Raw genomic sequence first — 14,819 nt, forward strand, 5'->3', positions numbered from 1 at the left:
GAATACAGCTTGAAAGCCACAGCAGCACCAATAATTAAGTCAAGCTTAATGCTTTTTAAAATGCAATTGATATGAACATTATAACCAACTAGAAACATCAGGTTACATATTTTTTTTTTGTATCTGATAGTGATTAAGTAAGACAAAATACAGGCATACAATTTCAAGCAGACAAACAGGAACAAGTATTCTGCACGCATACATATCAGAGGATAAAAGAGAATAACCATTTAACATCAAATCATGTTTTTTGAAAATCTTGGTCAAAGGAAGAAAAGACTTTAACCAAAATTTAAACATGGGACCTACTTGCTGCAAGAATAGCAACACTTTTTCCACTGGCAGCATTATCACTGTTGGAATCACTGCACCCTGGAAGTGTTATGGTTCCCCCCTTTTGGGATTTTGAGTTTTCACTCAAAGTAATTCTGTTTTGTTGATCTTTGGTTTATTTTCTGTTTTGTGTTATATTTAAGCCAGTCTTTAGTTACTCTCTGTTGCCCCCTTGTGTCTGTCTCCTTTCCCCTACCTCCCTTCTAGTCATTTCCATCCACACCTGTTCCATATCTGCTAATTAGCTTGGTCTTCTTTCAGTCTCCCATTTTTAAACCTCATGTTCAGTCACGGATGGCTGGTTCCTTGTTGTTGTTAGTTGCTTCCTCAACTCTGACACCCAAAGTGAGTTTTCCCTGACGTTTGCTGATTTTTTGATTCTAAGTATTTTTGTGTCTTTGGATGTTTGCCTCAGTTTTTCATTAAACCTACAAGGATTCATCTCTGCTTCTGGGTCCTCAAGCAACCTCATCCCCCATTTTGAGAGGAAGATGATTTAAGAAACTTCCAAACATTTTAAGGCTCTAATGGAAATATTTGTGGTCCAGTATAACCTTATCCCAGCCGTCCATCATAAACTACACATACAAACTAAAAAGGTTTGGCAAACTCTAACTGAACAGGCTACAATCATGGTGACTTTAAAGGTTGTAATTCAGGATCCTCATCCAGTTTCATATTGGTCTGTATGCATGGTATTTTCTCTTTGCTTTTTTTAATATCTGTTTTCAGAGAGCATTAACTTTGCCTCCTTAAAATGCTAAAATAAGCCAAATAAACTGAAGGCTAAAAAAAAAAACAGCATTACAGCAGGAAAGTATTCAAGGTTCAGAAATAGAAACATTGATTTCTTCATTATTCTGTTCGTTTGTGAGGATACCTGTCGGCCAGCAGCTGCAGGGCCCTGAGACAAGCTGCCCGGACTGTTTGTGTACTTGTTCTTCTGAAGGTCCATCAGGGCGTCCCTCTGCCGTTCGATATCCGCCTTGTGTATGCTGTTCAGGGCCTCCAAGCTTTTAGCGGCCACAGAATTGTGCCGGCGGTCCAGCGAGGACGATGTGAACCCCCCATTGCTGTTGTCTGGGAAGCGGCGTGCCCCACGGCCGCCACTGGCAGCCAGGGTGTGGTAATCCCGTGGGAACTCAGCATCACCTGCAGAGATCATGGAATCCTTTCTCTTGTCTCGAGCTGAAGAAGGGAAGACATTTGAGGAAAGGAAAAACAAGGGTTACAAAGTGAGGCATTAAACTGAAAAGCAGATTGATACAGTGATAAGAAGATACGATAAAAGTTTAACACTGGGGACATTTCAATGTCTGAAACTCTGAGGTTAAATCTTACAAACTGGGGAACTTTGAGTAAGAGTGACCTTAAACTCAAAAATCAAGTTTACATAGGTGCATGAGCATTAAGATAATGACAACATTTAACTAATTTTACGATGATTTTAAAAATATTGTCTTGTTTTTTACTAGAGGGTCATAAATATTCATGCAGGCCATGAACCTGTACTAATATTTTATTTCAACGATTAAGTTGCACTGTAATTAAATTATTTTTGTTTTGTTTTTTTGCATTGCTCCGAAAATTAATTGACCACTCTTGATGGAAGAATTAATAGGGTTTAATTAAACTAGTGTGTTTCCTGGGACAGTCAGCTTTTAGACATAAACACATTTTCATAAAAGCTTCAAGTGAAATACTAAACAGCTCATAAGCTTAGTATATTTTGCAAAAACATTTCCTGATGTGCTTTTGATTATTGGCCTTTTGGACAAATAAGTTGTTTACATTCATTTTAAACCACGTGACTCAAAATATAACCCTAGGATCAAACAAACTGGGTTTGGATGTAAAGGAATAACATTGCAACCAGAAATCTTGACTGCTGTTGAAATTTTGGAACAACTTAACCACCAGGATCATCCAATTAGGACAGTTTTAACATCATCATGCATTTGACGAGTACTAAACAAGGAACCTCTGCTCTATAATTGGGTGTTTAAACACAAGTCAAAAACTTCCTGAAAAAAAGATTTTAAGCTTAAACATGGCAGAATCTGATCCTTTTTCCATCCTAAACGAATATGCCTGGATGAGTCAAGGAAACACGAAACAAGATAATGAGCTGTCAACATTATGGTGGCAGCATTACACAGAGAGGCATCTCTGGTGCAATTTACACTGATACATTGCATAAAGCTTATGGAGTAGTAAATCATAGGATTAAAACAATTCTTTATGAAAGTTGTTCACTTCAAATCAACACATACCTAAAAGGCTAAAACTGAGCTTCTGGAACAGCTTTTCTGAGGTTTATCCCACATAAACCCTCAAATGTTTGGACTATGTTTCATAGCCATTTTTTTCATCGAAATTAACGATTTTAAAAGGAAAAGTGAGAAAATCTGGACAGCATGTTTATGACAGAGCCTGTAGGGTATCTACAGATTTGAATTTAAGGAAACAGAACAAAGCAAAAAACAACATAATGGAGTTTAATTTTCTTTCCACTAAAAAATACTGTACACATAAAGTAATAAAACAAAATACAGGATTATCATCAATAACAATTATTTAATAGAGCAGCAATATATGATTGAGCTTAACTGGAGCTAACATAGAGTCCAACAAAACTGGTTTCTAGATATATTAAACACAAAAAATTTTTTATTAAGAACAAATCTTAAATGTTAGCTTCATATACATGTAAGCAGATATCGAGAGAAATTTTGAGGTTAAATATAAGCAAAGAGCCCAAAAGAAAAACACCTTACATCTTAAAATCAACCAGAGATTTAAGAGATTTTGCTGTAGGAATAGACTGGATACAGTTGTTTTTTTTATTACTAATTAAACCTAAATAATTATCCTGATAAGTTATCAATTTAGGGAGGTATACTTTTTATCTACATTTTTGCCAACAAATCAATAAGGGGGAAAAAATGCTAATCAATTTCAATTCCCGGCTTTGTAATAACCCTCCTTTCTCTGCTCATATATCATATTAGTTTGGTTTTACCTCTTTTGTTAAGCATTTGGACACGTTGCGGTTTTCAAGGGTCAAATTTTCAAAAAATCTACTTGAACCACTATGAAATGTTTAAGGTTCGTGTTGTGCTTCATTATCTACAAAGTTATGCAGTTACTGGTTTCTTCTTTTATTGGGGAATAATTTTAGTATTACTGAAATCATACCCCTTGTATACTTTTTACAATATTGGAGTATTGCCCATGTGTAACCTCAGCAGTCTGTAGCTGTAGACAAAACATTTAGATAAACAAAAAGTCATTAAAATCCTTATTCAGGTTCATTATGGTCAGTTCCAGGTGTGAAATCGAAGGTAGCATAACTGAATCAAATGGCAGTTTGAAGCATCTTATTTCACCATGGGAGATTTTTTAGGGTCATTGTTGGCTACATGTTATTATCAGCACAGACTGTACCATTATTTTTACCATCCTCATCAAAATATCAACATTAAAAACCTTTGACTAATATTTTACATGGCCAAAAAGGCATAGGCTACTTCACAAGAAAGACTAATTGTTTCAAAATTTGTGAATTCACAAACTCCCGAAAATACATCTTGGAAGAGGCCAAAAGATGCAGTAGCCTCGATACAGAAAATCTTTGGACCAATGAAATGCAAGACGCATATAACATCAACCAGAAGCGGATCTCTGAAGCACAACAAATGCGGCTGCTTCAATTTTAGCTGGAATATCCTCTATTTATTTTTGCAAAATTAGCTAAATGTGCTTCTCTGAATGGGGAAAATGTTTGCACGTTCTTCCCGACAGGATTTGGCAAGAGTTTGATTTATTAGGCTACGTTCACACTGCTGCCTGAAGTGACCCAAATCCGATTTTTTTTTGGCCCATATGCAACCTGGTTCTGATCTTTTCATGGCTGTCTAAACAACACAGATCCGATTTTTTCCAATCTGACCCAGGCCGCTTGGCTATGTGGTCCTGAATCTGAAAGGAATCTGATCTTTTCAAATGAGACCTGTGTCTGCCAGCCAGGTCGCATCCGACCTGAACGCCATTTATACCCGACAGTGATCACTATTCTGCGTCTTGCTATGCATTCCACAGACAGCTCCCCATTTGTGGAATGTCCTCCCAGACCACCTTAGGGCCCCAAAGATGGTGGATTGTTTTAAGAAAGGATTGAAAACTTTCCTTTTTAGAAATGCCTACAATTGTTGATTTTAAATTTTTTTAATAGGCTACGTATGCCTTTTAATGTATTGATTTTAATGTTTGTCTTTTTACTCTGTTTTTAATGTTATGGTCTTTTAAACTTGTTTAATTTTCCCTTTTTTTAAATGTAGCACTTTGTAGCACTTTGAGATTTGAAGTCAAATGTAAAGTGTGTTATAAATAAAATTCATTATTATTATTATTATTATTATTATTATTATTATTATGCAAAAGCGGCAAGAAAAACAACAACCATGGCAGATGATGATGTGGAGAGCAGTATTTATGTTTAACCATATTGAAAAGATTGAGTTTTTATGGTTGGAAAAGATCGCTAGATGCACTACCATCCATGTTTACTTCCGTAAACACAGAACACACTGGCTTGTGACGTCATTGCGTCCTCTACTGCGCATGCGGGACACTTGCGTTGTGTGACTGCAGTTCACACAGGAGATCACAAACAAGTCGCATATATTTGGAAATATGAACGGCAATGCAAAAAAAAAATCAGAATTGAGCAATAAGGCCTGCAGTGTGAATGTAGGCTTAGTTAAATTTGCTAGTTGTGAAACAAATAATTTGTTACGGCACACTTTCTACCACTGCTACAATTGGCTAAAAGCTCTACATTGGAGCCATGTGCCACTTGATTAACCCAATCAACTTGAAGTATTATACTGAATATCCCTCCCTTAAACAACCACTTTCTACAGGTGCCTTTGCAGATGAAAACTGTGTATAGAATTCAACTGAACTAAAAAATCTGGCTTATGCCAGGTTATGATAAAACAATAAGAAAAACTAAACGTATGAGCAGACAAAAACAATATCTTATGATTTGATTCATATTTTAAACCACGACTTATTCCAATTCAACATAATCTTGTTTTTTTGCATTATGATATGGTTCTTATTATAGAGTCTCTGCTCTATTGACGACTTGCTTTACTCATGGACTGGTTACAGAGAACAACCCAATCTTAGAGAAAAATGAAATAGCTAAATGGACTTTATGCATCACCTTAAACTAGGATGATTTAAATGTTCAATGAAGTAAAACCCATATGCATTTTGCGGGCTTTAACTGCAGATAACAGTAAACACCCTAATGATATTTTACCTAATCTCTTTTATTTAATTTACATATACAACTGTATTTATTTAGTCTTATAACTGAACACAAAAATTGTTTTTTACTCCTGCCAGAATATTTAAAGGTGTTTTTAAAAGGTGCACATCCAATCCAAATCAGTTCCTCTTGCTAAACTTCTGCAAAAAAATGAAACAAGTAAAAAAACATTTCCTGTTTGGATAAACCAAGAAGTTTCCGCATCTCTACATGCACACATGAGACTGTGAGAAAACACGCCTCTGGCATTTTAGCCGCATGCGAAAAACAAGGGGAACATCTGTCTGCTTCTACAACTGTAACTGTCCTGGGAACCCTTAGGCAAGACAAAACAGTCATGTAGAAAACTTATTATGTGAGACCAAAGAGGCTTCGTCTGACACTCATTCAATGGAAAGTGACAGAAATAGGAATGTTTGTCTCCAGGGGAAATGTAGTTTAGTGCCCTCTTGTGCCCATTTATACACAAGCAACACTTCCCTGCAGAAGGTGATCAGTCACAGTAAGTTTGAGGTTAGTTAAATTGAATTTTAAATTAATTGAATAGAACAGTAGAAATGTCAAAGAATTAATTCATATTAAAGAATATAATGCAGAAACAGTATGTAAAGATGCACTTTGTAGAAAACAACAGAAACATTTTACAGTACACAGAAGGTCATAGGAACAGATTTATGCATTGCTGATGTGTGGAAATAGGTTTCATTGTTTGCTGACAATGCCCTTTTCTTAATCAGATTACATTTTGATACCTAAAACAAGTCAAATTATATCACTCCTGCATATTCTCTTCCAGCTTTAAGTGAAAAATAATCTAATAGTTTTTCTATTATGCCAGAGAGAGCCTAAACTGATGATGCTGGACTGCAGAGGAAGTTTTGTTTCAGCTGAGATTCCTGATAGTTCAGCAAGAAATCATGAAAATAAGAGCAAGCTTAATTGATTTTGGTCAGCTTCTCTTGTTTGTGTCATTTGGGCTATTTTCAATCATTAGCAGAAATGTTCAATAACATTTCACAGCAGAAATAAAAGCACCATCACTCTTTGATATGAGGCAGGCTGTTGAAAGTGACAACACTGCTCTACAGAATTCTGCTCTCGAGCCTTTTACCAACTGGACCTTCAAAAAAAGAATCATATTAACGATATTAAGCAGCGTCCATGATGTTTTTCACTCCATTAATTCCAACCAGCACACAGTAAAAATGCCCAAAGTATCCGTTTTCAATGACTTGCACTAAGACTCCACTTTCTTTTCCATCTTAATCTATAATGTTTAATATGTTGTGATCCACCCTTTTCAGCTATAACAGCTCTAAATTTCACTGGGAACATGGTGTTTAAGAAGCATGTTTAATCATAATAATAGCAATAATACATTTTGTTAAAAGTGCGCTTAATGTGTTAAGAAAATCAGAAATTGCCACAGTGGGGACGCCACTTGCTTATGGGAATTTCCAAACACTCCTCCAGAAGCACATTTGGGAGATCAGACACTAATTATGGGAGGGTCTGGCTCTCAGTGGGCTTTTACATGTCCCAAAGTGTTATATCAGGTTAAAGCCAGTCTAGCTCATTCACATCAATCTCTCCTGTCCATGTCCGTATGGACATTGCCTTGTGCTCAGTTGATTAGTCATGTTGGAACAGGAACTGGTCCTATAAAATTTGGACCATGTCGAAACCCAAAGATCCTTTCAACTAGAGAAAATAGGGGGACACAGTGGTAGAAAACTCATTAATGCCCCTCCAGATTTGTTTTATTAAAGAGAAGCATTCCTCAAGTCAGCAAACAAGGGAGAAATCAAACTAAAAAGGTTCATTACAGTATACTGTATAGATGCACCAATCACATTTTTCAAATCTTATACAGCCGATATCTGACATTGATCAGATTAAACTGTTGAATGGATGAACCATGTACAGGTGCTGGTCATAAAATTAGAATATCATGAAAAAGTAGATTGATTTCAGTAATTCCATTTAAAAAGTGAAACTTGTATATTATATTCATACATTACATACAAACTCATATATTTCAGATGTTTATTTTGTTTAATTTTGATGATTACAAATGACAACAAATGAAAATCTCAAATTCATCTTATCAGAAAATTAGAATATTACTGAAGACCAATAAAAACAAAGGATTTATAGAAATGTTGGCCAACTGAAAAGTATGAACATGAAAAGTATGAGCATGTACAGCACTCAGTATTTAGTTGGGCCTCCTTTGGCCTGTATTACTGCAGCAATGCGGCGTGGCATGGAGTCGATCAGTCTGTGGCACTGCTCAGGTGTTATGATAGCCCAGGTTGCTCTAATAGTGGCTTTTAGCTCTTCTGAATTGTTGGGTCTGGTGTATTGCATCTTCTTCTTCACAATACCCCATAGATTTTCTATGGGGTTAAGGTCAGGAGAGTTTGCTGGCCAATTAAGAACAGGGATACCATGGTCCTTCAACCAGGTACTGGTAGCTTTGGCACTGTGTGCAGGTGCCAAGTCCTGTTGGAAAATGAAATCTGCATCTCCAAAAAGTTGGTCAGCTGCAGGAAGCATGAAGTGCTCTAAAACTTCCTGGTATGTGGCTGCGTTGACCCTGGACCTCAGAAAACACAATGGACCAACACCAGCAGATGACATGGCACCCCAAACCATCACTGACTGTGGAAACTTTACACTGGACTTCAAGCAACGTGGATGAAGTGCCTCTCTTCTTTTCCTCCAGACTCTGGGACCTTGATTTCCAAAGGAAATGCAAAATTTACTTTCATCAGAGAACATGAGTTTGGACCACTCACCAGCAGTCCAGTCCTGTTTCTCTTTAGACGCTTCTGACGCTGTCTGTGGTTCAAGAGTGGCTTGACACAAGGAATGCGACAGCAGAAACCCATGTCTTTCATACGTCTGTGTGTGGTGGTTCTTGAAGCACTCACTGCAGCTGCAGTCCACTCTTTGTGAATCTCCCCCACATTTTTGAATGGGTTTTGTTTCACAATCCTCTCCAGGGTGCGGTTATCTCTCTTGCTTGTACACTTTTTTCGACCACATCTTTTCCTTCCCTTCGCCTCTCTATTAATGTGCTTGGACACTGAGCTCTGTGAACAGCCAGCCTCTTTAGCGATGACCTTTTGTGTCTTGCCCTCCTTGTGCAAGGTGTCGATGGTCGTCTTTTGGACAACTGTCAAGTCAGCAGTCTTCCCCATGATTGTGTAGCCTATAGAACTAGACTGAAAGACCATTTAAAGGCTTTTGCAGGTGGTTTGAGTTAATTAGCTGATTAGAGTGTGGCACCAGGGGCCATCAATTTTGAACCTTTTCACAATATTCTGATTTTCTGATATGATGAATTTGAGATTTTCATTTGTTGTCATTTGTAATCATCAAAATTAAACAAAATAAACATCTGAAATATATGAGTTTGTATGTAATGTATGAATATAATATACAAGTTTCACTTTTTAAATGGAATTACTGAAATCAATCTACTTTTTCATGATATTCTAATTTTATGACCAGCACCTGTATGTAGCCATGTGAGTGACATAAAAGATTGTCACAAAAAAGGTAACAATTGAACACATATATAAATGAACTTTATATAATTTATTAACAAATAAGCAGCAAAAAAAAAAGAAACAACAGTTCCATGTAAAGTGCACTAAATTGGATCTCCAGTATCCAACCCAGTTATCAGATCAACAGATCTCTATTTCAAAGTATAGAATATAAGTATACTTGGAGTTTTATTACAAGTAAATGAAAGTATGTATGGAAGGCTTACCTAAGTATATTTCAAGGTGTACTTTCTTTCAATAAAAGTAGATTTCGAAGCTTATTACAGGTAAACCAAAAGTATTACTGAAAAATTACTTAAAGTAAACTTTAAGTGAACTGTATATAAGTATTTATTAGAAGCAAATCAATAATGCAACTACAGTCTGATTTCTTGGCAAATAGCTCACCATGTTGATGAGCTCATTGGTTGGCTGTTCAGCAGGTTTTAGAGACGGAAAGTAAAGGTAAACTTCTTACAATATTTCTGACTAAAGTTCAGTTTAGTGTTTATATCTGTAAGTGTATAAATCAGAATAAGTACCAATTATAAAAGATACGATTATAAAAATTGAAAGAGGTTATCGTATTTTGAGCAGTACTAAAAGTAAATCAAAGCGGTTTACTAATATTTTACCTTTTATATGCAATTGTTGTACGATTCTGGCATTAACAGAAAATGTAAACCCCTAAATTCATACTTTCCCAGCTTTTATTCCACATACAATGAGATTAATAACACAAGGACCAACATATTATCAAACATGTTTGAAATAATAAATGTAAAAATAATAAAATTAAAAAAATGAAGTCAAAGTTTTAGGTAATTGGACTAAGTCATTGACTAAATTAGCCTTCTAACACCGGAACATCATATGTAGGGTTAAAGGACTAATGAAAAAGGACATTGAAAGGTGAATTTATACAATCTTTAATAAAATTGATTACTGATCTGGTGTTATTCTAGGTCTGCGTACAAAACAAATCAAATAGCTGCAATTGATTCAGAATGCTGCTGCCTGCATCCTCGCTAAAAATAGAAAAACAGAGAACATCGCCCCAGTTCTAAAGTCGCCACAATGGCTTCGCATATCACAGAGGTTGGACTTTAAAAACACTTCTGTTGGTCCATATATCACTGAGTGGCGTAGCACAAAAATATATGACCGACTTGTTGACAGAGTCTCAGGTCTTTTGGCTCAAATCTGCTTTCCATGTTTAGAACCAGAAACAAACAAGGAGAGTAGCTTTTATATCTTATCTTCTGTAATTTCCCTCTGGGATTATTAAAGTATGTCTGATTCTGATAATGCTCCACTAATCTGGAAATGACTTAGAAAACTGTCAAAGCATTGAAAACCTCAAGATTAAGCATATTTGTTTAATGTGACCTTTAATGTGACCTCTAAACTCTATTAGTGAAGTTCCATTTTAAAAATCATTTTACTTCTTTTAAATCAATGTTCTTTTTTGTTGTTGTTTCACTTTCTTTTGCTTTAATTATATAGAGTTTCCTCTATGCCACTGCAATCAACTTTTTTTTCTCTCATGTAAAGCAGTTTGAATTGCCTTAAAATGTGCTATATAAACTAACTTTCCTTGGACTGACACATTTCCCCATCTGCAGAATAAAAGCCATTAAAAAAATGTAAACTGGAGGACTTCTCTGTCTTTTCTCCAAGCTATCTAAAGGTAGTTTTCTATTTCTGGTCGATTTCAGGCCATGTTTAAGGGCTTCGGTAAGGAGCAATAAATTGAAGACAACAGAAGCAGGAAATTCTATCTATAAAGCTCCTTTACATATTGAATTATGAAAGTTTTTTGCTGCGGTATTGATTCTCTTACAGCAACAAATTACTCTGTCAATATTATATTTTATACCAACTCCTTTTTCAGAGGGTTTTATTACATCACAAACAGTTTGAAAATATTTGCAGGTATACTTTGTTTTTTTTAATCTGTATCTGACAGAAACCGCAACAGGGCCGAGTATCAGACTGGATGGTGATCTTAACTTCAATGCACAGATTAATAGTGGTCAGGTTAAGCTGAGACAGACATGACTGCAAGTCCAAAATGTTGCTGCTACTCCTCTTTTAACTGGAAAACAAACCCTTTTTCATCAGTTTTAGGAGCCATTCATCAGCTACCAGCTGACTTTCACACAATCAATGTTCCTGGGAGGGTCAAAGCATAGTTTGGCTCTTCTGGTTGCCATATTAATGTTTACTGGCAAATTTTTAGAAACATGTTTGTTCTGCAAATTTGAACTAACACTTTTTTATTTCTACCCTCTATGGGTTGCAAAAAGACTAATGTAGTTGATTAATCTGTTAGTTAGAATGGTTATTGTCTCCATCATAAATACATTTGGGAATAATGGTGCATTACAGGTAGGTTTACCAGAGAACTGAGTACTAATCTCTGAGGAAATACTTAATCTTCCACTTATGGACGCTGCTATCCTGCTTTGTTGCTTAATGACCACTGTAGCAAATAACAATGAGAAAAATACTGTTCTATTTGGTATTTTGGCTCCCAAATACAACTAGGAAGCGCCATAAAACCATCTCACTCAGACACATGCCTGCTGTGAGTTAGGAGTTAGAATTGTAAGCATGAAGAGCAATGATCAGTAGTGTTTTTCAGGTGAGCATTTTATTACCCATTTGTCTGTACAGGGTTTTAATTAAGGTGTCTAGACTATTTAGTCACATTCACTGTATTTTTTCCTCATCACAATCCCACTGAAACCCTGTAGTTAATTTCCAGATTCACTCATCTTGTTGGTTTTATTTCTAAACCTTGCCTCGGGGTGTGGTTAGGCTTTTCCATGGGTTTTAGTTACCCTATAAGTGTCTTCCTGATCTTACTCTAGTTTGTTTAAGTAAATTTAATTCAGTTTATTTATATAGCGCCAATTCACAACATGTAATCTCAAGGCACTTTACAGTTCACCAAATCATACAGTCAAATTGATTCAAAGTTTTCTATCTAAGGAAAACCAGTTGATTGTATCGGCTCATTGAGCCAGATACAATCCCTCACACTAAACATGCTTGTAGCGACAGTGGAGAGAAAAAAACTCCCTTTTAACAGGAAGAAACCTTAATCTGCCCCTTTGCAAATCTGCATTACTAGAATGGCTTCTCTATCATCAAAAATATCACTCTCTAACTATGAAAATAAATACATAAAACATTTTATTTATTTTTTTTTTTGTTAACCGAGTTTGCAGCTAAAGCATAGATAAGAGTTTTCATTCGAACTTTTTTGTTTAAACTAAATCTACCCTATGGACACCTTTAAATGAGCAATAAGCTAAATTTGACCGCTAGGTGGGCTGTTAAGCATCATTAGTAGATCAAAACAAGATGTGAGAAAAGTGTTGTCCCTTTCTATCTCCATTCCAGCTGAAACCCTGGAGCATAACCTATCAGAGAAACCTGTGTGGTGAAGAAGTAGATAACTCAACTTTATAATGTTGTTGCAAGAGAACTTCATTTTGGAAAAAGCGCTTCATCTGGTGAATGTTTTGATACGGCGGATAACTATTTTGTATCTTAGCTACGCTGCGCTCTCTGGGTAGAGATATGCTAATATGGATGAAATTTTGATTTCAGAAGTAAATATAACTAACTTCAGCGTGTTTAACCATCCAATCACTGTCTATGCTCTGAAGCGTAACATTGTTTTTGGACAGTTAAATGTGTAGGGGACAAAATAGCACTAAGATGAACAAAAAGTTTGAATTGATTTATTTTAACCTTTCTGAAATAAATTTACAACAAGTTCTTACTGATTACCTGTGCATTCTAGAATATGAATTGAACATATCTCAGAACAAGTCATGTGCTGTTTTTAAATGGACTATTTTTAGTTTGTTCTTAAGATGCAAAACATGTAATAAATTACTGTAAGAGGTAATCTCTTGGATTTTCAGACCAGCTGGGGAAACCTTCCACAGAACTTTATGATGAAGTGAAATTTGGAGGCAAAGAGACCCTTAATATGTATACTATGCATTACAAACAGACTGAATTACATGATCTCCATACATTATTGATCTCCTGCTAGGTGTTCTGCTTTTGCCCAGTGAGCAACAGAGATCTGCTGAAAGAAGACATGATTATCTTGCAGCCAGAATATATAGTGCCGGTTTCTCCAAGACAATAATTGCAATTACATATGCTTTGTATATGTAGGTAGAGAACCTTATTGGCACCCTTTGAAAAATCATGTGATGCTTCTCTAATTTGAGTAATTAACAACACCTGTTATTTACCTGTGGCACCTAACAGGTGGTGGTAATAACTAAATCACACCTGCTGCCAGTTAAAATAGATTAACGTTGCTCAACCTTTAGTCCTCTGTCCAGTGTCCTTCTCTGCCGAAAGCTCAAGACTTAGTTTTATTCGCTGGCTTTCAACAGTGGCAGGACTTAGCTGTTGTGACATTGTTTATTATGCCTATACCAATTCATATTATTGCCTTATTTTATATTTTTATGCTGTATTTTATTCTTTTATTGTGTTTTAACATTTTTCGCTATGTTCAGCACTTTGTTTTTAGCTGTAGCTGTTTTGAAGTGCTCTACAAATAAAGATGATGATGATGATGATGATGATGATGATGATGATGATGATGATGATGATGATGATGATGATGATGATGATGATGATGATGTGCCACACTGGGCATGGAGAAAAGAAAGAAGACCAAGAATTGTCCGAGGACATGGGAAGCAACATTTTGAGGAAGCCTGGGACATCTCAAGGTTACCATCTCCAAAGAGCCAAATGTTCCGGCATCTACCCTGCGTAGTGTTATAAAGACGTTTAAAGCCCATGGCACCGTGGCTAACCTTTCCTAGATGTTGACGGTACAGAAAAATTGACGAGAGATTTCAACCAAATGTTGTACAAATGGCAGATAAAGAAGCTCAACCAATATCCAAACAAGTTAAAACTGTCTTGCAGTCTGAGAATACAACAGTGTTAACCCATATTATCTATCAGTAACAGAATGAAAAGAGACTCTGTGGTAGGTTACCCAGGAGGACCCCACTTCTGACCCAGAGACATAAAATAGCCAGGGCTGAGTTTGCCAAGGTAGAGCATTTTAGGAAAAGGCATCAACATAGAGTTTAAAAAATAAAAAAGAGAGGCTTTCAAAGAAAAGACCACGGTCATACAGTCAAATATAATAGAGGTTACTTGATGTTTTGGGGCTGCCTTGCTCCCTCTGGGCTGCTTGACTGTGTGTCCATTTTCTGGGAGAACTGAGCATTATCTGACAGAATAGCAGGGATGCCAATACTTTTGGCCAGAGCTGGTTTGTGTTGCACAACAAGCTTATAAATGCTGCAGTTTTTTTTTCCAGTCAACAAATTCCCCCTGATGACAGTAATGTTTGTATTAAAAAATGGTCAGAGCTGGAGTATTTCTTGATATGAGCACAGCAGCATGCTGATGTGTATCCATAGTAAAGTTATAAAACCAAGGGAAACTTGCAGAAGCTGCAGGAACATCCAGACCAGGCCTCGTCATTATAATTTATGTGAAGCCTTGAACAAACTCCTTTAAAATGT

The 14,819-nt window shown here is 36.2% G+C and overlaps 1 protein-coding gene across 4 annotated transcripts in view; it reads right to left on the reverse strand.

Moving 5' to 3' along the window:
• Positions 1 to 14,819, reverse strand: part of LOC119775962 (SRC kinase signaling inhibitor 1-like) — a 141,795-nt gene that overhangs the window by 74,969 nt on the left and 52,007 nt on the right. For all 4 annotated transcript variants that reach the window (XM_038274135.1, XM_038274136.1, XM_038274134.1 and 1 more), the window contains exon 2: positions 1,214 to 1,521. In XM_038274135.1, the coding sequence (XP_038130063.1) occupies positions 1,214 to 1,521 (308 nt within the window). The remainder of the gene's footprint in view (positions 1 to 1,213; positions 1,522 to 14,819) is intronic.

This window comes from Cyprinodon tularosa, unplaced genomic scaffold (assembly GCF_016077235.1).
Source record: "Cyprinodon tularosa strain WSP-4 unplaced genomic scaffold, ASM1607723v1 ctg90, whole genome shotgun sequence".
NCBI lineage: Eukaryota > Metazoa > Chordata > Actinopteri > Cyprinodontiformes > Cyprinodontidae > Cyprinodon > Cyprinodon tularosa.